The sequence below is a fragment of the Phallusia mammillata genome, chromosome 1 (genome assembly GCF_965637545.1).
Source record: "Phallusia mammillata chromosome 1, kaPhaMamm4.hap1.1, whole genome shotgun sequence".
Lineage (NCBI taxonomy): Eukaryota > Metazoa > Chordata > Ascidiacea > Phlebobranchia > Ascidiidae > Phallusia > Phallusia mammillata.
Genome location: NC_137252.1, coordinates 27,277,511 through 27,303,191, shown reverse-complemented (window position 1 = coordinate 27,303,191; position 25,681 = coordinate 27,277,511). Strand labels below are relative to the sequence as shown.

Genomic DNA, 25,681 nt, shown 5'->3' with positions numbered 1-25,681 from the left:
CTATTACACTTATGACGTTGTTTATGAAGTGATGGTTTACGATCGATGCATCTTTCTTGCTTATTACTTTTGTGGCTTTCAGCTGTTGTCACGGTTGGCTGCATACGTCATGTGAATGGGGATGGAAATTGTTGCACGTGGGCTTTCGAGGTTATTATTACGTATTGATGAGTTTTGGTTATTGCATGCAAAAAAGTCCATTAGGTACTTACACACAACGAAATCATTTTTCTGTTTGGTCGACAACAAATTGAAACACTTATCAAGCGCATGCTGAACAAGACACAACGTTTTCAACAAAATTTTGAAGTGTAATTTATATTTTGCAATTTGCCCTGCACATTTCACTCGCAACGTTTAATATTACTGAGCCATTTCTGAATGATTCTTATACTTTTTTTGAGAGTGCTTACGACTATATAAGCGTATGTTTTTGTCGGTTAGAGTTTTGTAGAAATAGGAATTTTTTTGTTACCATAACAATGGATGCAAACAGTATCAGCGAAGAAATGGTTAAGCATCTCAGTCAGGTTTTGTCAAACTTTCAAATTCCTGACACCACTGCAATTGAACAGGTTTGTATTACGAATGTTATATTTATCATATAAATTGCATGCCTCCATTTCTTCTTGCGTTTTGGTTGAAAATTAGACCAAATTTCAGGAAAGCTAATATTGTGTTGTATCTAAATGGTTTGTTATGCTATTTTGTAAGTAATCAATGTGTGTTTCATTTAGGCTACCAAGCAGCTCCGTGAATTAAGCCAACATTCCATGTTTGTGCCAGCTCTGACTTTTTTGTTGGCAAATGATCCATCAACACAAGTCAGACAACTTGGGGCTGTTGTGTTGAGAAGGTAAGTGTTAAATTCACATAGATTTTTTTAAAGACCGTCATGTTTCTTAAAAAATGTTGTCTGTTTGTAAGCAACAAAGTCACCTATGTTGCAATTTTTAATTAGTGGGTTATGCATAAACCATCATTTTGCCCCTCTTTTTAAATTCTACTTTTTGCTATGGGACTTTTTTATATATATGCCAAGAAAAGGTGACATGAATAGATTTTTTTCAAACTGTTTTAGAAAACTGAACAAAAGTTGGAAAACTCTTGACTACAAAACAAAGATAAATTTTCGTCAAACACTATTGAATCAATTAACATTAGAGAAAGATGACAATGCACTTCGTTCTGCTATGCAAGTTGTTGGTTGTATTTCAAAATATGAACTTTCCTCAAATGACTCCTGGCCTGAAGTCATGATGTTTATTCAAAGTGGTGTGCAAAGTGCCAATGAAAATGACAGGAAGGTAAAATACCCCAATATTTTTGGGCAATTTTAATGACAAAATGTGTATAAACCACACTTTTATTCCAGCATGCTCTTCATCTGCTTAGCATAATTTGTGACATATCTGCTGAACATTTGTCTGCCCAATACAACCCAATATTGAACCTGCTGATGGAGGTTTTAAGCACCAACCTTGCTCAAAATGCCGAGTCAGCATATTATGCTGTCCAGGCTTTCAATTCATTAATTCCATTTCTTGGCGATGATCAGGCAGTAAGTTACTATTTCATGTATTTTTATTTAGAACTGTATTAAGTTTGTGTACTTTTTTCAACCAAACAACAATGGAAAAATATTTTGGTTTTTGAAAGTTCTGTTTGATATATTTATTAAAGACAAAATGTTGATAATGTTGATGCACCTGTTTACCTTTGTATTGAAAGGTGTCCATGCATGATAATATCTTCTATGTTTTTTATACAGAGATTTGTGAGACCCCTTGTACCCAAGTCTGTCCAGGTTGTGAAACTTTTACTGGAGGTTGATGAGGTAAGCAAAGATATTCCTACCAAAAAGTATTGGTTGACATTGGAAAAGATAGCTTTTCTGATTTGTTTCATTCTGTTCAACAGAGTCGGGCAGCTGAATTAATTGAGATATTCGAAAGTCTGATTGAAACTGAAGTTGCTTTTATTGCACCATATGTCAAGGATTTAGTTTTATTTTCACTACAAGTAAGTTAATGTATTTTTAATCTTACAGAACTCATTAATAAACACAACTACAAAACTAAAAATATCATTTCTTTTATTGTTGTAGATTGCTCAAAACACCGATTTGGAGGATGAAACCCGTGTTAGAGCCCTGTCACTTCTTCAGTGGGTGATCAAAATAAAAAAGAAGGTATGTCAACAAAAGATTTTAAGTTCTTGGGGCATTTTCATAAGTTGTTGCCACATGTCTGGGTCTGTATTATAAAGTTGTGTGCCATGTCCAATTCAACTTTAAACCTTTTTCTAGTTATGTTTTCTCTAATAACTCAATATTTAATTTTGTTTAAATATCTGTTGAGCTTTTATAGTTTTGATGCTAATTTTATGTTTTTAGGCAATTTTGAAGCATGATTTAATTGGTACAATTTTGCAAACCATCTGTCCAATTATTGTTGGCCCCTTCAGTGATGATGATGACGATGATGAGTCAGGGTTAATTGGTGACTCAGCAGAAACTCAAACTCCTTTAGCATCATGTCTACAGGCAAGTTTTTTACCAAAACCATCTGTATTTTTTGCAAAACATTAACATTTTATTGTGCACATTGTTATTGTACACTTTAAGATGTTACAAAATTGCTTGAAAAATTAAAATCTGATTTGTTTTAGGTGATTGATGACATGGCATTGCATCTTCCTCCAGAAAAGCTTTATGCCAAAATAGTAAGTGTTTTTAGTTCTCTCGTAAAGATTTGCAAAGCCATTGTTTTGAAACTGATAAATGTGCAATATTTTGTTGTGAAAATTCCAAGTATATTGCGCTAAGAACTCTTGAGACATTATTTGGTAGTTATTAGTATATAATACACATGGCCAAATGCTATGACAAAAAAAGCAATTAATATAAAGCTTCTATATCTATAGGTGATTATGTTTTAGCAACGAATATCCTTTTCTATGCAAACCATGAAGTAATGCTGAATAAAATTTACCTCAATACTAAGCAATGCATTTTATGACAGCTTCCTTTTGTTGCAACTTGCTTGTCACAAGGCAATGATGAACATAAGAGAGGATTATTACTCACACTTGCTTGTCTTGCTGAGGGCACTTCTGAATTTATCAAAAACAAGTAAAACATGTTACATTATACTTGTTTGCATTTGCCAAATCTGGTAAAATCTTTCTCAAAAATCCTTTCTATTAATAAGACTCAGTATTTTTATCGATTTATGTGGTATTATTTGTGTTGGGATTGAGAATTTTTAAAAACTTAAAAATATTTATTTGTGCATTTTCTAGTCATTTGAATTCATTTGTGGAGACAGTCTGTCGAGGTGCAACAGATCCTCATCCAAAAGTGAGAAACGCTGCAATGTTTGCCATGGGGCAATTTTCAGAGCATTTACAGGTAACTACCACAATAAAATAATGTGACAAAAAAGTGTTTCACCATTTATAAGCTGTGAATGTTCCAATAAGTGAAACTTATTTGATAAAATGTTACCATGAAGCTTTTTTGCGAAACCGTTTTCAAAGCTGATCCTGCAGAAAAATTTTCTCAACGTGTTTCTGTCTTTATTTTTAGCCGGACATAAGCAAGTACGCACCACAAGTCATGCCAATTCTTTTCTCACTCCTTGAACAACTCAGTGGTGGAGGCAAAGATTCAGGAATCACAAGGGCTTACTATGCTTTGGAAAATTTTGTTGAAGACCTAGGTACAAAGTAAATAAATTTCTGCAGCACCGTTGATAGGATCCAAAACCACAACTGGTCTGGAAATTTTTGACTTTTTAACAGTCCTTAAACGATCTATGACGCATGCTTAACGCTGTTTTTGCAAATGGTTGTTGGTGGTGCATGCGCTTTAAGCTTAAGGCGTCACAAAAAGGATGGATTATTGTAGTATTCTGTATTGCAGTAATTATCCCTGAAGGGGACACATATTGATTTTACTCAAAATGGGTTGTTTTTTTTTCTTTCATTTTTCTTCTCCCCAAAGTTTGTCCGACTCGTTTTTCCATCAGATCCGTGATGGATTTGGATGAAATTTACACAGATGGTAGATATAGTTATGTAGATGTGCATCCCACTTTGTTTTTGTTGATAACCCCAGTATTTACTCCGCTAGCCCCCTAAAATGGGTATTTTTTCCCCGAAGTTTGTCCGACTTGTTTTTCCATCAAATGTTTGATGGATTTGGCTGAAATTTACTCAGATGGTAGATATAGTTATGTAGATGTGCATCCCACTTTGTTTTTGTTGATAACCCCAGTATTTACCCCGCTAGCCCCCTAAAATGGGTATTTTCCCCTCGAAGTTTGTCTGACTCGTTTTGCCATCAAATGCTTGATGGATTTGGCTGAAACTTATACAGATGGTAGATGTAGTTATGTAGATGTGCATCCTATGTTGTTTTTGTTGATAACCCCAGTTTTCACCCCGCTAGCCCCCTAAAATGAGTATTTCCCCCCGAAGTTTGTCCGACTCGTTTTTCTATCAAATGTTTGATGGATTCGGCTGAAATTTACACAGATGGTAGATGTAGGTATGTAGATGTGCATTTTACTTTGTTTTTGTTGATAACCCCAGTATTTACCCAGCTAGCCCCCTAAAATAGTTTTTCCCCCGAAGTTTGTCTGACTCGTTTTGCCATCAAATGCTTGATGGCTGTGGCTGAAACTTATACAGATGGTAGATATAGTTATGTAGATGTGCATCCCACTTTGTTTGTCCGGATAACCCCAGTATTTACCCCACTAGCCCCCTAAAAGGGGTGAATTTGTAAACAATGTCAGAATTGGCTAAAATTTGGATAGCTTGTAAAGTATGGATAGCTTGTATATCGTTATTGCGCCATTGCAGTTCGGGGGTTGTTAACAGCCCTTTGACGTCAGAAACATTAACGGTTGTTGATCAAAACACCTCTAGTGGTTGAAATTTTAAACGTTGGCAGATTGGACTGAAATTTTGCAGTACTATTGATTGAGTCATTGTGGTTTCCTACTTTTAAGTTTGTGTGTGTTGGGCCTCAATTAGTTATCCTACTTACTCATTGTTATCTATTGAAATGCATTATCTACAACTTTGCATGTGTGGGGACCCATGAGTTTTTGCTTGCAGAAACAACCAAGGTTATAAAAGACGATGGCTAATATGGGACCCAATATAAATAAGTGTAGGAAATATAATAAAGTTTCAAAATATGCTATAGTGTATGTGCAATGGCAATATGTGCTAAGCCATCCTTCTAGTTTTGAAGGACGATTGTCTAATCTAAACGTAAAGCAGTCAGGCAAAAATATTTTGTTGTCACGAAAAAGTAATATAACCGCTATTTTTTTTGCTGGTCCGTCCATACATTTAAGGTCCTGCGCATTTTTCCCGAAAAATAAGTTTATCTAGCGTTTGGTAATAGGTAAACATACACAAGCAATAAACTTATTGATATAGCAACATAACTGTTATAAAATCAGCCAGTTTCATTTTGTTCCTTGTAGTAGTTTCATTTTGTTTCCTGTAACAGAATCAGGCATTCTTCCGTACCTGGACCAACTCACGCAGCATCTTCTTGCATCACTTCGATCGTCCAATGATATTCACTCCAAGGAGTTGGCTGTAAGCGCCATCGGGGCAGTAGGTTAGTATTATTCGTAAACATGGAAAATACGTATTTTGGCCTCAATACTTCGTCATATTTTTCAATTTGCTCGAGGAAGAACAATAAATATGACTGGAAAAAACAACTTTCCACAACGAAGGGAATTATATTGGATTTTAATGTTAAATTTGATTTTAATACATATGAATCAGTTAGAGATTGTAAATCCCAATCGTAGCCGTTTGTTTAAAAAACGTCCAGATTATCACTTAACCCTGGTCATTGCTTAAAAATGATTGGGTTATGCATTTCGTCTGTAGTTGCATATTTACAATAAGTAAAACAGTTTGAAAATTTATGTATGAAAGGGCGAAAGCGTTTCATCCTTACAGGAAGAAAACGGCGTTTTAGAAGCACGGAGTAAATGTGGAAAAATATGTGTAAAATGCCAGTAAACGTAATTTAACTTTTCTAAATTATCCGATCATGTATACTCACAGCAAATGCAGCAAAGGAGAACATTCAGCCGTATCTTGGAGAGATTCTTCAACTTCTGCAGGAATGCCTTTCCACCATGGGAGGAAGCAAAGAGGAAGAAGGTGATGAGGGACAACTCAATGTACTTCACACTCAAGCCCTGGGTAAGTTTTTCGATTCTCAGTGAGTCGTATACTCATTGCGCGTTGTTTGTGAGCTTTGTGTTGCGCGGGTGTTTTATATCAGTAACAGTGTTTCAAATTGATAAAGGTCCAATCGTGTTGCAGAAAAAATCTTTGGAATTAATTATTTTTGCATCACAGGTTGGAAGGTTTCGAATTTTTCTTAATCTATATTTTGGCGCAATATATATCCCATTTCCCAAGAATATTATGCTTTACGTAAAGTATCCTGAACGTCTAAATTGAATTTTTTTTGGTTGTAGCTCCGAATTGAAAAATTAACAAACACATCAGAAAAAAGAAAGGTTTGAAAAACATTGATTTTTTTCATATCAAATGACATTTACCCTTTTTTGTACAATGTCACAAAAAAATCGATAAGATAAAAAACATGTTGTCTAAGAAAAACATCGACTTCTATGTTACAGACACTTTGGGAGTGCTGATGCGCACAGTAGGAAAGTCAAACATGCAACTAGCTGAAGATTGCCTGAAACTAAGTATGAATCTTGTCACAACCGACAACTCTGATCCGGACTTAAGGAGAGCAGCGTAAGTACAATTTTTTGGGGTATTTTAGTTTACTCGATGTTAGTTGTAAAAAACGGTTGCATATTGCTATCAATATTATGTTATTTTTTCTAGACTGAAACAATAAAACTTTATAATAAACTTTTTTTATATTAAATGACTTTAAAACTCAATAAAAATATCCGCTTCATTACCCTAACGCAGTGGTTCTCGAACTGTGGCACTAGTGGTACGCCGGACTTGTCAGGTGTTACGCGAGTAACTTTCTGCGATACCTAATTTTAAGTCCAATCTAAATTGCCACTCAACAGACCCAACTGACCAGCCCTGGTTTGGGCGAAACTCGTGTTTTGGACATTCTTTTGAAACTGCTAAATAAGTTGGCAAGTTTGAGAAAATGGGCCTTATTTCTTGGTCTATCCATTCAAACAGGGTTTAGGACTTTAGGTGGTACGCAGCGATACAAAAAGTTGTCAGGTGGTACGTGATCCGGAACAGTTTAAGAACCACTGCCCTAACGCATAAACAGCTTGACTAACGCCCGAACTAGATCGTGGTTAAAAAAATTGTAAACTTGTTCGTGTTTTCTTTTGTCCAGATTCGGTTTGTTTTCTGCCTTGGCCAGTATCGTAGGTGAAAACATGGCCCCATTTCTTGAAGTGATTGTCAAAAATCTCGTTTCATCTGCTCAATCGACGGACGGTGTTATTGTAAGTATGCGAAAGTCCCCGGTAGTATGATAATACGCTAAATAAATTTCCTACTAGTGCAAGGCGACCCTCGGATAACCAAAAACACAATGTTGCAGTAACAGCTGGTCAATGAGCAGAAGTAAAATTTGCAGTGTTGACTAGGGATGTGCTAAAACTGCAAATGTTCTGTTTGGTCGAGCACCGAGCATTAACGTGAGATGCTCGGTGCATTGTGACGTCACAAAAAATCCCCTTTTTACGTTTTAGCTCTACAAGGCCTCTTACGTCACCAGCAGTGTATCACGTTTTTCCACAATCTTATACATTTGAAAAATCACTTGTTTTTGTTCATAGACACCCTTTCGAACACTAGTTACGTATGTTAGTAGGGCATGAATATGCAAATTTAATGCTCGGGTCAGTTTGTGCAACTGCTCGGCCGAGCACCGAGCATCAAAAACAGCGATGCTCGGTACCGAGTACTCGGGTTCTGGCTCGGCTCGGCGCATCCCTAGTGTTGACTATATAAGAACAAGTACATAATGATGTTAAAGGCATAGAAAATGATTTATTAAGTGTATTATTAACTAGTTATGCTTCAACTGCAATAAAGTTGCTTAACATCCAGAGGTCTAGCGGATAAAACACCTAAGATATATTTGTTTAATAGGCTCATTTCTCCGAGGACAGTGACACTCCAGGGCAAGCCGATTTTTCGTTTCTGGACGATTCAACGGAAACTGACCTCGAAAACGGACAGGATGAAGACGATGATGGTAAGATATGTAGGCAGCGAATCATTTTCATCAGCAGTAAATTTTGAGGCAATGATCCTCACTTAGTTTTGTATGTCGAGTCCAGTGGATTGTATTTCAACCATTAACGCTCGCCGTTTAGCGCCAATATGAGCAATGGACTTACAGTATAGACGCCGTTTAAACTCCCTACTGTGGGTGGGTTCGCAGAACCCCTGTGGAACAGATAAGAGTCCTACGTAGAGACTTTCAAAAAAGGCAATTTTGCCTCTATTTTGACTTTCATTTTCTTGTCGTGCCTTTCCGATTTTAGATTGTTAACAAGAAAAGAAAGGTTGCTAAGTCTTGCCTAGCTGCAGCGATTAATGCGATCGGAAGCTAATCTAAGATTTTGTTTGTGTGTTGTACCTTAGATGCAGACCTCGTCGAAGCGTTCTCTGTTGAAAACTCGTACATGGACGAAAAGGCGGACGCCTGTGAAACGTTGGGCGATCTCGCTAAGTATTGTCCAAAGTCGTTTGCAGTGTATCTATGCGATTGTTTCAACGAGGTATTCTTTCAATTAACTGTTTCGTTATGTAATGTTTTCATTACCGCGCTAACCAGTTGAAACCGGTTCAAACAGGTTTTCAAGCAGATCGAATTCCCGCATTCAGACGTTCGTAAATCTGCGATCGCTTCCTGTGGCCAGTTTACTGTCACTGCTTATCAGGAACAGAATATGAACTGTAAGTTGTTGTTTTGTGTTCTGAGTTGTCATCAATTTTGTTTTTCTGGGAATTTTCTGGTTTAAAAAAATCAAACACAAAAGTACACCACTTTAAGTTTTTTTTTTTTTTACTTGCACTAAAGATATTTATAAATTCGGTTTTAGATTTAAGCTTGTAGAATATATATCACGGAAATGGGTACGTGGAGAATTAGGACAGATGTCTGTGAAAAATCGGCGTATAATTTAGCAACTAATCTGGTTGTGACATTTTTTTCAGATGCCAGTTTTCTCTTGCAACTGTTTCCACTCCTCTGCAAGACAATCACCGACGACCCGGAGCGGCTTGTCGTCATGACAACCATCGCCACCACACAGGAGCTCGTCAGCGCCGCTGGTGTCAAAACGTTCGCGAATCAAGAACAGGATCTTCAGGTTAGAAGCAATTTAAGAATACTCGGTTGAATCACTTGTAAAGGTTATTTTGTAACACATAAGTTTGCTTCATGAACTCTTGTTTTAATTTTTGTCTTCAAGATAATGTTTATGGATTTTACCTTTAGTAAAACTATTATAGATATGTTTTTTTGTATTTATTACAATGAAGATCTTTTGATTGGTATTTTGTTTTGATTCTTTATGTTCCTTTAACTCGCGTAGCTCATAGATGTGGTGTTTCAACACTACACATGTTTGGTATTATAATGTGATAATAATCCAGTTGTTGTTAAAATGTTGGGCGGAAAATGTATTCCTTGTACCCATGTTTCGACGTCCTTTAGCAATGAAAACTGAAAATATCAGCCAAATTGTGCTATACACTGCACGTTGCTTTTTAGAACGATAAACAATTAGCCTTTTTACTTTCCGCAACAGTTGTTTCATTCTGTTGCCTCCTAGAAAGGACAAAATACGGTTGTTCAGGTTTTATGACAAGCTGTATAGTGCAGGACGTCCCCTTGTTTATTGTCTGTCACAATGACGCCTGGTTGCCAAAATACATGTACGTGTTAGTGTGTCACGTCTGGCATTAAGTGAGCTGGCTTGAGCGTGTGTCATAGTTGCCATCATAGCTAGTCTCTGTGACCCGTAGTAAATAATTCCATTTACTTCTCGGTAACGTGGCAAACATTTTTTTATTGCTCCTTTTTTGGAAAAAACGCTTTGTTTGGCGTAAGTAAAGATTTGACAATGACGTTGATAAATGTTGTAATTGTCTGCAGGCGGTGCATGTTATTTTTTGTTTTAAAATGCCAATTCATCATTAGCTTTCCTTGCGTCCAAACTAACCACAAAAGGCAATACATGACAAACACACGTAGTTTCGAATTGAAAGGCAAAACTCAAAGATAAATTGCAATTTGAATTCTTGTAGTAAAATTAGCGTAGTATTTCCAGTCTGTGTTTTGTGCCCCGGCTGTGTTACGTTTGGTTACTAACGAATACAAAACTTGTTTATTAATCAAAACTATTCGACTTGTAGTACGGTGTATGAAATCATTAACCGCAGTGTTTGGTATATGGCAGGGGTTCCCAAACTTTTTTTGGTCTGTGGCCCAATGTCTATATTTAATAGCGGTTCGTGGCTCACCACGTACTGTAAATTTGGGCACAAAAAATAACTCAAAAGCAGGCGAAATGGTTTCTAGCAATTTATTATGGGTCCCCTTCTAGAAGGGGACACATATTGTTTTTGTCCGTATTTTTTTTTCTTTTTTCTTTTTTTCTTTTTTTCTTTTTTTCTTTTTTCTTTTTTCTGTCTAACGCTGGTTTGTTATACGTGTTTGGTCAAGAAAGAGTGCTTCAAATTTATTCAAATTTGGACAGATGTTAGTTATTAATCCAAATTTGATCCTCCTGAAGTTTGACCCCGAATAACCCAGCGGTTCACCCACAGGCCCCCAAAACGTATTTCTTTATAAACGGCTATACTTACTGAAGTACAGCATCTCTGAGTGATATGCTTTGTTGTTTGGTGCAATATAAGGTATTTCAAAGAATTTTGTATCTTTTTTTCGATTTACCCACTTTCACACCTTAAACCCCTAATTTTTCATTTCTGTCTAACGCTGGTTTGTTAAATGCGTTTGGTCAAGAAAGAGTGCTTTAAATGTATTCAAATTTGGACAGATGTTAGTTATTAATCCAAATTTGATCCTCCTGAAGTTTGACCCCAAACGACCCAGCGGTTCACCCACAGGCCCCCAAAATGAAAAAAATTAAAAACGGCTGTACTGACCCAAGTACATAATCTGTGGGTTTCATGCTTTGTTGGTTGGTGTAATGTAAGCTATTCTAAAGAATTTTGTAACTTTTTATTGGATTCACCCATTTTACCCTTTAAACCCCAAAATAATAAGTTTTAGGCCCAAAATACAAGACCTAATGTGCGGAAATGTTAAACAATTGTTTGCAGTAGGTTAATCGTTCAGTATTTAAAATTTTGCCTTAATCGGCCAAATAGTTACTTTTATAGCCCATAATATGTGTACACTGTCAGTCAGATAGACGTATCAACTCTAAAGGGAGTAATTCGCTTGTTTACGATAAAGGCGGGTGAATGCAGCGGGAGTGCTCAGCTTGACGTCCGGACGGACGTTTTACGACACAGTCTGTGTCGGTAACTAGAAATCAGCTGTTTTTGCACAGCATGCTATGTCGTTATATTACGTTATCAAGCACATTTTCAGTTTTGGAAAATTGTGTTTAAAAACTAACCTTGAACGACAATATCAAGGACAAAGATTAAATTAAAAGTCTTTTTCCCGTTCTTATTTACTGTTTTTTGTGTGTAATTATATAACAATAATGATGCAAAAAGAATACGGACAAAACTTTTAAAGTTGGGTTATTGCCAAAGTTGATTAGGTTTTTCCTTAAAAATCTTAAAATAACCAGGATGTTTGTTCACTGTGAATCCGCACAAACACGCGTGTGGGGACCCATTCGTTTTTGCTTGCAAAAACAATCATATGTGTAGATCAAATGATGTGTATAGTAAATTGGTAAATATCGTATAGAATATATAAAATGGAAGTATATCAGAAAGCCACCTTTCTAGTTTTTAATGAGATACATGCTCCTGAAATTTGGCTACAAGATTCGGAATTCTTTGCAAATTCTATGTTTTTCAAAACAAAGCGCATAATATCTACAGTAGAACAAAACAGTAGAATCTGTTCAAACGAATCTGTGGCCCATTGAAAATGTCTTGGTGGCCTAGTACTGGGCCATGGCCCATAGTTTGGGAACCACTGGTATATGGCAACCCGGTTGAATTGCTGATCCCGGGTGACATATACTTGTCAGGAAATATTGCCACTGTATTGAAATGTTGTGTGAAATCTATATCTTTTTCTTGTCCTTACATATACACACAAATAATTGTCCATACATAAATAGCTGTAATATCACAATTCGGCGAAACAAAAATATAATTAATTAACTTTGTAGCACTTTAAAATCACCAAAAACGGAAAAAGCAGTTCGTTTCAACAACACACGTTCCAAATCCAAATTTGACGCTCTTCGAGTAGAAATTAAGAAGTCAAAAGCAACTTGTCGTTTGATAATCCGTATCTAGACGGCCGGTAGCCTGTAGGAAACACACAATGGCATCCAACCCTCACTAACACTGTTCGTTTTTCACCGTTCATCATAGTCACTGTTCGTTGCATTTTTAACGGCCTACTTTCCAACTGCTCGGTGTAAATATATTTCGGATTTTCACCACTGCCGATTTTTGCCATGCAGCCCCGGCATAAACATTCCACGTCTACAATGTCACGATCGTCATCGGACCTGAAGCAATGTTGATGGTTTAATGATTCAATATTAAATTGTTGCAATACTGCTCCGTTATTTTACATGTATGATTTGGTTAGCGGCAAACATTTTTATTTATTTTAGAACGATTGATGGTGTGCTATAACATTTGCGCGTTTTTGGATGAATTTGACATGTTTTCTTTTTTGGTATCCAGTCTACAGGAATGATGTGCCGAAAGAAATCAAGGAAATTGTTGTTAGAAAGTTAAAATAAGGATTTTATTTTTAACACGCTGCAGTTTACATGGAAACTGGTTGTAACTTATTACAATATACCGTGAACAATAAGTTTGGTTTTGTGTATTGCTTTATATTTTGGTATTGACCTTTTATTAGCCATATGATTTCATCAAGAACTATCTTCGATCTAGTAATTTTGCCAGTCAAACGAACCTTCGGCTGTCATAGTTTTTCACGTATTTCCACGGTGACATTACGCGGTTACAAAGACCGTCGTATGTTTTCTTTTCCAACATCTCCACATGCTTCAAACACTTTTTCTTGTCCGGTGAAACATGATCCATATTCCCTGTTTGATTCTTAAAAGTCTCCATGTTGTTTAGTATCGCTTTATTTTCTCGCATCGCCTTTTCTCGGGTCCAGTATTCTTCCGTATTGATGCTAAAGGTTGTGGAAAGATATGAGCTTATATGCCGTTTGTTTCCATATACGCCAAAGTACGGTTAACCATGTTAAAAAAGAATTCTTTATTTAAACAGCTCAAACAATTTTAATGCACCCCCGTTATAATATATGACGTTTGTTATAATGTACCAGAATTAAAAAAATAGTTACTAAACTTTTTTTTCTTATAGTTAGAGTAGTTAGAATGACAACCTGCAAAACCTGTTCTACAAAATAACCACAACAATTATTTTTATTTAATAATTAGTATTATGTTTGGAAAGCAGATTGTCGACAAAAAACGTTACACCATTTGGATTTAGCAATATTTTAACGTACCTTTCAAAACTACAGGCGTCCACCTGCATAAAATCTGGTTTAACTGCGACCAAAATCACCAGAACAATAATCAGCTTAAACATTTCTCTTCTTCGGTAATTTTTTAAAGTCTTCTTTAAACGTTTCTGTACGTTGCCAACTACTGTAAACTGTTACAATACTTTTTAGCATGATTTTTCCCTTTTTATCCTGCCCATCAGAAACTAACTTTCTTTCCTGCAGCGGAAACCACTCATTTTTAGCCGTACATGAATGTATTTTAGGTATCTGCCAGCAAGGCCATGCGCAGGCCACTCAATCATAGCAAATGAGTCAAATCACCAATATTCTTTAGGTTGGTTACGTAACCAAAAAACCGTTACACTAGTCATTGAACCTCTACACTAGTGGTGGACGTTTTCATTGATTTTGCACACCCTTAGTTTTAAATTGCGTAGTTATTCCGCGAAGGCCGGATGCTGTTTAAGCTATTTTGTATTGAGCATTGTTCACATGGTTGCGCCGGTTTCAGTGCGACGTCATACAATCAGGTTTTTCTGAATGAAATTTAATTAGGGTAATCCTTTTCTACACAAGAAACTATTTGCTTTAGTCCCGAAAATAAAGTTGAGTTGAGTTGAGTTTATTTCGCTCGGTGAAAGCATTGTTTTAAGTGGTTGCTTTCAAAAGTTGAATTGTAAGGAAATTTTCGGTGCAACCTTTATCCCTTATTTGACATCTTATTTTAGAATCACCGTCCATTTGTTGCTTTTAAGAAACTGTTTGTTTATGATGGACAATATTTGGTTGTTTAAAATCTTTATATTTAATAAGCTTGCTGAAAGTGATACGTTTTTTTAAGTTGCTACAAGTATCACTTTGAGATTTCGTTGCGTGGTCCGCATTTAACAATTAGCTCATTTTGCAACAGAATTTACAGACTTGTTTATCGTCGTAACGGATTTTCAACGCTTTGTCTCTAGAATGTAGGACGGATGTAAAAAATCCTTTTTGCCGTGGGGTGTCGCTGTGAATTTTAATAGTTGGAATGTTTTTTTTCTGTTTGATCGCGGTTGACAACCATATCGCGAGGTCGTAACAGTTTTTTTACAGAATAAAAAAGTCCTTAACCATGACCAGAGATTAAAAGGACATTTTGAAATCAATAATCTGTTAGAGGCGTAGGATACAAAAAATTTAAAGAAATTTTGTTCTGTAATTTAATCGCTTAAAATTACTTGAAATGTGTCTTTAATAGTTGTCCTTTGTTTAGACTTTGTTTTGCAATACGCAAGCTCGGTGAAAACATACGCGCTGCAAAAGTGAAGTGTATACTCAAGTTTACCCGTTTGTGAGATTAGATTTTGTGGTATTCTTTGTTTGAAAGTTTATTTTCAAGTCCCTAGTTTCAAATAGAACCAATATAATAAGTATTTATTTTTAAAAATGCCAATGCCAAAACGGAAAACACGTTTCCTTTCCGACCGAGACCGATACCGTTATTTTTATTGTCATGTCATATTCGCTGTGCCTAAAATACCGCTGAGTCAGCATTCAATACAAGGAGCGTGCAACGTCATTTGCGTAACGACGCATTTTCGTGACCATTGTATTGACACGACGCACTAAAAGCAAGGGCGAAAAAGTACAGTCTATTTATGTGCCAAATAAAAATAGAAAATATAGTTAAATTTGATCTGGCATGTTTTGATGATCGTTTATGATGTTTCTTTAAGAGTAAAGAAGAGTACTATTACGTAATATTTGGAAAGTTTATTAGTGCATATTTTTGTTGGAAAGTTTAGGGCATGAGTGATTTTATAATCCCAGTTGCCCCTTTAGGTCTATTAGAAATTTCTTTTTTATTCCAAAAATTAAATATAAAGCAGAAAACATAGATATCTGATATCAGTTGAATCGGGTTTGGATTTTGTTTAGAAAAAAAAATTTGCTTGTGGTCATGCTGCGACATGTAGATTTTTTTTCATTTTTCAACATTTTATGACTTACAGTCAGTTGGCTAAACTTTTAAATGTGTGTGCATACTTAACCTGAAATGGGACATATGAACTGGCAAATACAAAATCACAACCTTACTGCTTGCATCAAAAAGTATTTAAAAACAGGTATATGCGTATCACCAGTCACTCTTCCGTGTGATTAAATAAAAGGAGGTTTCCATCGTGGTTTTTGCTTTCCGCCATCACTTACAACTTTCGACCGGCGTTCGAATTTCTCATTTTGTTATTGATGTGTTACGCAAACTTTTTGTATTAAATTTACTTGCCCTCAACTTGAACGTACTTTTATGGTTTCTGCATTCCCGGATTTTTGCGACTTAAAAATAGAATTGAATTGATGCTCTTTGCGAACGCATAATGAGATAGATCAGTGGTTCCCAGTCAAGCGCAGTAATACCTCCCAACGGAGGTATTTTAAAACCGGATGGAAAAATTTCCTATATTTTGTACATGTGGTTTGAAAATAGACACTTTAGCTCTGGAAATATGACCTGTGAAGTTGATAAAGAACCCAATTTTAAATGATGTTTGTATGGTTTTGAATCTACTATGTAGTGTATTGGGGAGGAATATATTGACGTGGTAAGTCAGCATTTTGTCGATAAAGGTTGGAAACCAGATAAGTTATTATAGATGTACGATCTCCATGGTCACTGCGTTTTTGAAAACATTCGTAATTCTAAAAGTATACAAGATCGTCATGTTTTACTTAAATATTTGTTTGTCTGTTAGTTACCATATTTTGCATCAGCGTCATTTTTGACCCTACAATGTAATACTTGCCTTAGAGATCGTCACCTTTATTGGTTTTGTATTGTTTTTGCAATCGGTTTTTATCTAATCGTCTGTTCTGCTGTCGTGATTTCTTGAAAAACTTTGCCTGTGTCTGAATGTTGCATATTTGCACAAACGATTCACTGTTGTCTTTTACGACTTTTACATTAGCAACAGATTTTTAAGCAATCAACGGAAGTAAAAGTGAAGTCAACGGTCTACAGAGAGCAGTCGAAACTCGAAAATAAACAACTCTTTTATTTGAGAGCAAATACAGAGAAATAAACACGTTGCGATGTAAAATGTGTCAACTTATGCAAGATTTAGGCCAAGAATCAGTTTTGATGTTTGGGATCAAACAACAGCTTTAGGAGCAGTTTTCGTTAATTGAGGTTCGGTGACTGGAAATTGACAAGTGCATGCAAAAGGAACTTGAATCGTTTCAATACAATGACTGCATCTACCATACATGTTTTCCATCGTAACGGGCAAAAACATTGGCACACTTCTCATATTTTTGTTTTCCATTCCAGTTTCAATGTCGATGCAGCCGTCGCAAAGGCACTGGGCTTTTGCTATGTACTTTTTTCGTCTAAAAATGTTGATAAATGGTCAGTCGATTAGACGTTTCAGTTTTTTGTCAAAACACCACCGTGGAACGAATATGTTATGTACAGAAGAAGGTTGTAAAATATTACCTATTACAGTGGTTCTTAACCTTTTTTGGTGAAGTTTCCCACTAAAATCGATCGTCAAGTTCAAATTTCCCCACTGTCATTTTTATGATGATGCTTTGTGCCGTACGTTAACAATAATGCTCTTTATTTAATTAAATATGTTTGACTTTGTGACTAAACAATTAGATTTTATTTTCCTATTACTCACCTTCTTGCATCATAATCGAGCACAAAATTCCACGGTGATAGACTGCGTTCTTTCAGGAACCTTGCATTTTCTTTGTAACTTTCAGTAAAAACTGGGCAGCTTTGAATTTTGACTGATCTCTTTCCACGACTTGAAGTCTCCACGTCATCGCTAGTGACGTTGACCACTTCCAATGTGTCCATGAGTTTTGGATCCTTGAGTAGAAGTTCTTCAAACTGATAATATTCTTCCAACAGTCCATCAGCCAAAGCTCTATAATTACAACGTTTGCGCCCATTAGGACAAAAGTGTTAGCGAGAGAAAAAAATGCCCTTAAGGGATTATGTTGACAAAATTGGTCGCCTTGCATAAAAATGGCAAATAATTACAATCGGTCATTTTGTGATTATGCCTAAAGTTTCTGAATATACTTCAGATCGGCAATATGTTCATAACAATACAGTATTATAATATACGTGCAAATATTCTCACGTTTCTTTACTGAATGGATGAACTTCAATTCCATTCGTCAACCCCACTATAAAAATCATAATCGTCTTCAAGATCAACTTCATGTTTTGAATACTTGGAGCTGTCTGTGGTGAAACTTTATTTGCGAACGTTATTGTTGGTGCCAGTTTATATCGCTTGAAGTAGGAAGTAGGAAGAAGGAAGAAATAGAATTACGCACGTTTTTCGCAAAGGCCGGGTGCTGTTTAAGCTATTTTGTATTGACCATTGTTCACATGGTTGCGCCGGTGTCAGTGCGACGTCATAAAGTCAGATTTTTCCCATTGAAATTTGATTTGGGTAATACCATTTTCATGCAAGAAACTGTTTGTTTTAGTCCCGAAAACAAAGTATTCTTTTAACTGGTTGCTTTTGACGATTAAACTGTATTGACAAATTTCAGGAAAACTTTTTGGAGGACAGTTTCTTTGACATGCCTGCTTCCACGAAACTATTTGGCTATGATGGAAAATATTTGATTGTTTTAAAACCTTAAGTTCCAATAAGCTTGCTAAAAACACCACGTTTTTTTAGTTGCTACAAAGTTTCGTTGTCCGCATTTACCAATAGGCTAATTTCGCAACAGAATCTATGCATTTATTTTTCGTCATGATGCATTTTCGAAACTTAGATTGTTGAAGAAGTTAAAAACACTTTTGGCCGTTGGATGTCGCTGTTAATTTGTATGGTTCGAGCGGTTTCTTCTGTTTCAGCGGCAATTGACAACTATATCCACAGTTTTTGCACAGAGTGAAGAAGTCAGGGCTGTTTTTCTGCTTCTTGTAACTTTCGGTAGGGGATGATGTTTTTTAAGCTTTACTATTTCTGTTTTAATCTTTTAGGATACTTCAGACTAGGCTGTCGGAACCCATCAGTTTATTGAAACAGTAAATTATTTAAATCAAGTCTAAAATTGCTTTAAAACCTACATTTTAGTGTATTGGCAACAGTCTAACGCTTAAGACACTAAAGTAGATGTTTAAAATTCGGTTAAAACATTGTAAAAATATTTATTAAAAATAGTGCGTGTAATTTGGAAAAAGCAAAAACAATAATAACAACAATATTGTAATCCACATGTATAAAAAACATTCTATAGCTTGGTAGATTTAAGATTCCGTGTTTTGCACAACACAGTGGCAGCCAAATTGTACGTTGATTTCCGACATTTGGTATTGGCCAGTAGCATTGAGCACACTAACGTTTCTGGGTAGTTTTAATCCGACGCTTTTTAAACCGGTTCTAACCTCCAAGCCAGAAATCGGGTCAATGCAGCCATCGCACAGACAAACGCTATCCAGGAATAAACGTTGTCCGGGCGGTCTGAAACAAAACTTATTGTTTAGTTTTTAGGCGTTCAATCTTGTCTATGCCTGTCCTTTAACTGGGTGAGTGCCATTTTTGCCAGGGTGAACGAAAGGTTTAATAGGACCGAATTAAATGTTTTTACGAATAAAATGCTTTTATGCAATCCCGAAACCCTTTTCGATCCAATAGTTATGGTCCAAAAGTTAAGAGTTGCCAATGTGACCGAGAGCTTGCTGATGTCTAAAAGTACCTGAAAAGTCTTGGTTTCGAGTAAATATGTTTTAGGAGGTAATAAAAAGTATTGCACACGCTTATAAAAAATGTGATCACCAATATTTTGTAGTGTTCGTCCAACTTTAAAAAGTTAGCATGGTTCGTTTGTGTAATTTTGCTCAAATTTGCGCCAAATCAGTATTGATCAATTCAACCCACCTTCGGCTGTCATAGTTTTGAACATATTCCCACGGGGATATACTGCGCTGTCTTTGTTGACGCGCGTTCTCCTTGTACTCTTCTGTAAAAGTGGGGCACCCAATCGTGGTGGCCGCCTGGCGTTTGTGTTCCGCTATCTCATCCGCACTTAGTCCAGTCACATTGATCGTTGGCAATTGCTTGTCCCCCATTGGTTGTGTTCCCAACACCCTTGCCATCTCCCAGTACTCCACTAACGCTCCACTGTGGAAATATAAGTTTTAGTGTTGATTTTTGCCACTCTTTCTGCCGCACAAACGTATTAATTCTAAAATCAACACTATGAATTGTGACGTCAACACTATGAATTGTTACGTCACACAAGCCAAAGCGTCAATCTTGAAAACGCAGCCTTGTTAATAAAAACTATCAGTTAAATAAATGTGAACAGGATTAAACATTTAAATAACTTAATAGACTGTATCAGTATGGATTTTTGTACATCTTCGTCAATCCACTTCACTGCAACATATTGCAAGATAAATTGCAAGTATGCAGAAAAAATACAAAACTATGAGGTCTACAAAACATCTTGCTATACAAATTTATTACCAGTGGAAATTTTTTTTTCTGTATTTCCACTTCATAAGTGTTAAAAAATGGAAACAGTATCAATGCAGTATTATCTTGACATTCTGTTACACTCACCTTTTTGCTGTGCAGTAGGGCATCAGTTGGAACAAACAGACACAGGTCACAAATATACCTAAAATCAAACCTCTTGTCCACATTCTTTGTATTTTTACTTCTTTTTATCTTAAGATTGAGTTTTGACTTTCTGCAATCCCTTCTGTCTTTTATGTATAACAGAACGCTTCCGAAACCAAATGAAATAATTTTCACTATTACTCATAATCCGTGATTCCACCATTGCAGCGCACGTTTTGGAAACAAGAAACTACAAAAACAAACGTTTCTATTGTGTTTACATTTAAACTAGCATAAAATGACGTATTTAGCTATAGCGATAGCACTTTTTGCTTACTCTCACTAGATACAAGGGAGTTAAATCTTTGATTTGTTTGTTGCCTCCAGCAACAGTGTACGAATTGTGTCATCTGCATCACGTGATTGAAAGGGGGCATTTCGCCCCCTTACCATTGTTTTTATCACCCGTCACTTTCTCGCTAAACATTTCCGTGGATGTGCTGAGAAACACCAATCGTTTGTTTTTGTGCCAATTGCTTTCGCGATGGGATGTTGTTTTCCGGAATATTTGTTTCTCTTTCAATTGAATGGTCATCAGTATAATTACGTGTAATCCGTTTGGGTAATAACCGAAACGACAAACTAGTAATGGGATTTTGTCCGATAGGTCGATTTGTTGCGAAATTTTTTACAACGTAATGTGTCGACTCATCGAGGAAAACAAAATTTCATTTAAAACTGATACTGATGTTGTCACTAAATATTTGCTACGTTTCTTTGCGGTAAACTTTGTTTGACTGCTTTCACGATCGCAAATGCTGCTGGTATTAGATAGTTTTGTTTAATTTTTAAGTCAACCAGAGATGCTCCCTAATAATTTGGCCTAATAAGAGAACGTTGTAGCGACTAGCGACCCTAGCAAAACCTAAAAGACTTGACGACATTTTGTTTCCCTGAAAGCTATCAAACTTGAGCGTCCAATTTTTTGTTGTTGATGGAACACCTAACATTTACTATGTTTTATCTGTTCGCTAGTGGACAATAGTTTTTGTTGCATGATAATCGTTAAAATCGTCCAAGGAAGTTTTTATAATTGATCAAATTTTTGCCCATTTTTTGCAATGTTGCCCATTAGTAGCCTAACAATGAGAAAATGTGATGAAAATACGTCAAAATTGAGAGGATAAAAAACATGGTTAACAGTAATGGAAAGAGAATTTAAAATAAAATAATTTCCGGTTCACACCGACTTGGCTGATCTTAGTTTTGATTCGTTACATACAAAAGGTTGTCGACGAATTCTTATCACAAACTGTTACTAACTTGTGTACGATGACTTTTACCGCAATTTTTCATCCAGCTATTGTGATTTGTATTTATCCGACAGATGTTGATGAACTCCTTGGTGCAAGTTCTCCAGCAAAAAGCGGCATGCCAAGACGACGAGACAGATGAAGAGGACGAACAACAGGTGATTAACATAATGGGTATTGACATACTTCAAATTAGCCAATCTCTGTGCTACCTCCTAGTGATTGTGTACATGACCCCCCCCCCCCCCCCCCCCCCTTATAAAAATTTTGTGTTCATACATTATTACATTATGGAGAAATGAATTAAAACTCGCTATAGTTCAGGCCACTGCCTTGTGGATGAACACTAATTAGAACGTGTTGGACAAGATTCAAAACAATACTATTGTAAATGGTTTTGTTCTGCTCTTCTCTGTTTGTCACGTGTATTTTTTCAGTTTAATAACACCAATGACCATATTAGCAGTGATGCAATCCAGCATTATCTATTTCAAGATATTACTGTACCGGGAAATGTAGTGTTGAGTTGACAACTTTATGGTTGCTTGCAGATCGAGTGTCAGGTCAGTGCAGTTTATATTTCATGATCTGGTTCATGGATTTTTGGTAAGTAGGCTAGATAAAGCAGCAGTGCAAGACCACAAAACTATTTACCAGGCGAGTTTTACCACCGAGGTCTTAAATCTGTAAAAAGACAAAAGGTAGTTGTGGGAAAAGTTGTTCTTTGTACATTTAAAGTGATTAATTGTTCGTTTACATGACATCCTAAGCTTAAAGAATCAAGGCAGGTTTTTGTGTACTGTTACATTAACATGGTCTTTAACGAGGTATAGTATATTTTGTTGCAAAGAGTACGGTCGGGCTATAAGTTTATGTTCGTTACTTTGACATGATTGAAAAGATTTATTGTTAACCTGCTTTTAGTAAAGATCAATGTTGAGTTCAATGCTTCATTTGTACATAAATGAGCATCATAAATGCGTATATGTCCGATAACAAACTTAGAATTCGCACAAATGTTTTGCATTCAAATTTCGTGTTTGAAATTATATATTATTGTAGGCGGAATACGACGAGATGTTGGTCGAATATTGTGGTGAGATTTTTCCCACTCTGGCAGATAAACTGGGCGCAGCCTTTCTCCCTTACTTCATCTCATGTCTGCCCACCTTCCTCAACAAACTGGTAAGTGCATTAAAGTTATCTTATGGGTGATATGCTGTTGTAGCAATAAAACACATTCGTTCAACTAATGTTTGCGAAACATTTGTGTCAGCATTTATCATAAAGTTTAAACATTTTCTGTAGAAAGTCACCAATACTGTAGCTGAGCGTTCGTTCGGTGCTGGTACAATAGCTGAGGTCGTGGACAAGTTAGGAGATGGATCAAGTGTTCAAATACTTTCGCACATTGTTCCAAGACTAATTCCTCTCACAAGGTATAATCAATATCAATGTTTTTCCATCAGCTTGTCAAATCGTGTTTGATTTTGTTTTTTAAAGACACTGCAAATACTTTTTACTCAAAACTCTTCAAGATTGGATTACTAGAGTTTAAACAACTGTTATTTTAAGTAGTCTCATTAATTGTGTGTTGTTTTGGTATATAGGTCAAGATATTAACTATTTGTAATTCACAAAAACTACAACTAAGTGTCGAAGGTGTCCTACTCCTTGAATTATCTGTTTTCATTTTTGATCTGTTAAGTAAATGATTATGCGGAACGTTTGATTCTGGCAGCCTTACAACTTTCATCAGCAAATTAAATGAATTCTTGCAGGGATTCAGAAGCCGAAGTTCGGAACAACGCCATTTACGGTCTGGGCGTGGTATTGAAAAACGGAGGCAGCGCAGCGGTGGAACATTACCCGTCTGTGCTCGGTTGTATGTCGGCTGCACTGACACGTGAGAAGAATCGAAGGGTCACTGACAACATTCTGGGTGCGGTTTGTCGCATGATTGTCGCCAATCAGGAAGTCGTGCCTCTTGACCAGGTAAAAAAGCACCGTCGTGTTAAAGGTTATTTGCACGCCGTTCCATGTATAAGAACTTTACACAGTATTCGTTAGATATCAGAAATGGTCGATCTTTCGGTCGAGCATGTATTACAAAGCTACTGAGACAAACTAAAAATAATCCTGTTTTTTGTGTGAAAACGATATCAACTAAAAAAAAATTGTAATTTGTACGTTTTGTGTTATGACACTACAAACTTATCAATATTTTACAACGTAAAAAATAAATCATTCTTGTGTCAATTGTGACCAACTGTAATAGTTGTTTGCGCAAACGTGTTATAAAAAAGGCTTAGCCCAGTAAAACGAAGATTTCTATAACTGTGATGTGTATTAACTAAAACCTTGTTTCCTTATATATTAGGTTTTGCCGGTGTTATTATCAAAACTGCCCATTGTTGAAGATCACGCCGAAGATGCTACAGTCTACGGCTGCTTGGCACGACTTTTACGTCACCCACAAATCGGCAGTGACGTAGCCAACGTTACGCGCATCGTGGACATTTTTGCGCAGGTGTGCGCGAACACAGAGATCGAAAACGGTAAGTGTTGTGTCGTCGTTTGTCACAATAAATGATGTCAGAATTGAAATTCGAACCCACGAACAAAACTTTGTTTAATGTGTCTCGTGGATGTGGGTTTTTGGTCGCTGTTTGTTTCAATAAAGTGAGGATAGATGGTAACTCTAGTTCTGGTATGTTGGTTAAACACTTCTCTTTGGGTGGTACGAGGCATTTAAGACCAAATTTTAAAACCTGTCATAAATATTATCTCTACGGGTGGTTTGTAGACCGCTACGTGTCGGTAGCTAAATACCGTTGTATATTACAAACGGTTGCCGGTGTTTTGTCACGTGGAATGCAAAAATACCTGAAACAAATTGTGTAGAGTAATAACACAATGGTGTTTGCTAAATAAGTGTATGTTAAGCAAAGTCAAGAGAAATTTAATTTACTTATCATATTTTAACAGTTTATTGATTAGAAACTTGTTTTGTGTTTAGATGTTCGCACGTCAGTCGGTAGAGAGTTGCGCGAAATGGGATCACGTGATATGAAGGCGATGAACCGTATCTGCGAGGCGTTGGACCAGAACACGCGCGGAATTATCGAGCGTATTGTCTCTTCATAATAACATGCTCGTGAGAATGACTTTTTTCTTCGTCATGCATGTAGCGTTAAGGGGCTCCATACCGCTTGCATATATTACATTTAGCCACAATGTAAATCCATTGCTGGATAAACATGGGACTTACAATTGTACATGTAAACTTGAAACGGGTATTGCAATCTGTCAGTGGTAATACAAAAAGCTGTATTTGCCTTGTCGTTTTTCTAATGAGTATTATTTTCAACAGATTGACCACTGACTGCCATTTCAAGCTGGCCCATTAAAAAATCCTAGGCACTTAGTCATGTCCTGGCTATAAATGTTCAAATAGCAAAATAGCAAGAATATAATAGGCAATGTACAAAAATGTTATCATTGACCGCATTACATAGTTTATTTATTGTGCAAAATGTTATTCTTCTTGTACAAAGATGGTCTCTCCTAATTATTTATCTGTTTTTTGTTTTCTTATGATTTGTGCGTTGGACATTCTGTAAGTTAAATTCGTTTCTGTTGTTTTAGAGACGTCTCCATCGTGGTCATAAACAAACTTACAATTTTCTTGCACAAACAAGCATGACCATCCTTTCATGTAGCTTTTTTAACTAGGCGAGGACGTTCTATTGGGTTGTTTGTATTTCTCTATGACCGTGTTCATACAATATTACGTTTATTGTAAACCTGCACACAGCTAATGTACGGTATTGTGAAAAAATCTCTTACAACTCTTGTTACTAATATTTAACCTGAATTGCTTAAAAGACCGTGTACTTCACCCAGCGCGTTTGCTCGACTAAAAGTTCCAATCAATGCGTTGTGCATATACATGTTGCCTTTAATGGTTGGTGCTGTTCATATGTTGAAATAAACGGTTTATGCATGTTTTTGTGTCAATGCTGCGTGCTTTAACTCCCTGCCCTCGTCTA

The 25,681-nt window shown here is 36.3% G+C and overlaps 3 protein-coding genes across 4 annotated transcripts; 1 reads left to right on the top strand and 2 right to left on the bottom strand.

Moving 5' to 3' along the window:
• Positions 1 to 424: 424 nt before the first annotated feature.
• Positions 425 to 25,639, top strand: LOC145216730 (importin-4-like). Of its 2 annotated transcripts, XM_080084523.1 has the most exons (27): positions 425 to 575; positions 738 to 856; positions 1,082 to 1,307; positions 1,376 to 1,561; positions 1,772 to 1,837; positions 1,921 to 2,022; positions 2,108 to 2,191; positions 2,396 to 2,545; positions 2,671 to 2,724; positions 3,024 to 3,133; positions 3,304 to 3,412; positions 3,590 to 3,722; positions 5,531 to 5,644; positions 6,106 to 6,246; positions 6,693 to 6,816; positions 7,394 to 7,505; positions 8,158 to 8,263; positions 8,656 to 8,792; positions 8,868 to 8,970; positions 9,232 to 9,386; positions 21,704 to 21,787; positions 22,692 to 22,814; positions 22,938 to 23,068; positions 23,411 to 23,624; positions 24,010 to 24,187; positions 24,649 to 24,786; positions 25,003 to 25,639. In XM_080084523.1, the coding sequence occupies exons 1-26, from the start codon at positions 483 to 485 to the stop codon at positions 24,774 to 24,776; spliced, it is 3,282 nt and encodes a 1,093-aa protein (XP_079940649.1). In that variant the 5' UTR covers positions 425 to 482; the 3' UTR covers positions 24,777 to 24,786; positions 25,003 to 25,639. The 2 variants fall into 2 exon arrangements, with proteins under 2 accessions (XP_079940649.1, XP_079940648.1); XM_080084522.1 differs by having other exon boundaries at positions 24,649 to 25,639.
• Positions 12,336 to 14,239, bottom strand: LOC145216869 (uncharacterized). The gene is made up of 3 exons (XM_080084532.1): positions 13,742 to 14,239; positions 13,172 to 13,399; positions 12,336 to 12,752 (listed from the first exon to the last, which is right to left on the bottom strand). Exons 1-3 carry the CDS (start codon positions 13,822 to 13,824, stop codon positions 12,491 to 12,493), a joined length of 573 nt encoding a protein of 190 aa, XP_079940658.1. The 5' UTR covers positions 13,825 to 14,239; the 3' UTR covers positions 12,336 to 12,490.
• LOC145216901 (interleukin-17C-like) lies at positions 16,754 to 17,727 on the bottom strand. The gene is made up of 2 exons (XM_080084534.1): positions 17,401 to 17,727; positions 16,754 to 17,107 (listed from the first exon to the last, which is right to left on the bottom strand). The coding sequence occupies exons 1-2, from the start codon at positions 17,580 to 17,582 to the stop codon at positions 16,870 to 16,872; spliced, it is 420 nt and encodes a 139-aa protein (XP_079940660.1). The 5' UTR covers positions 17,583 to 17,727; the 3' UTR covers positions 16,754 to 16,869.
• Positions 25,640 to 25,681: the final 42 nt, after the last annotated feature.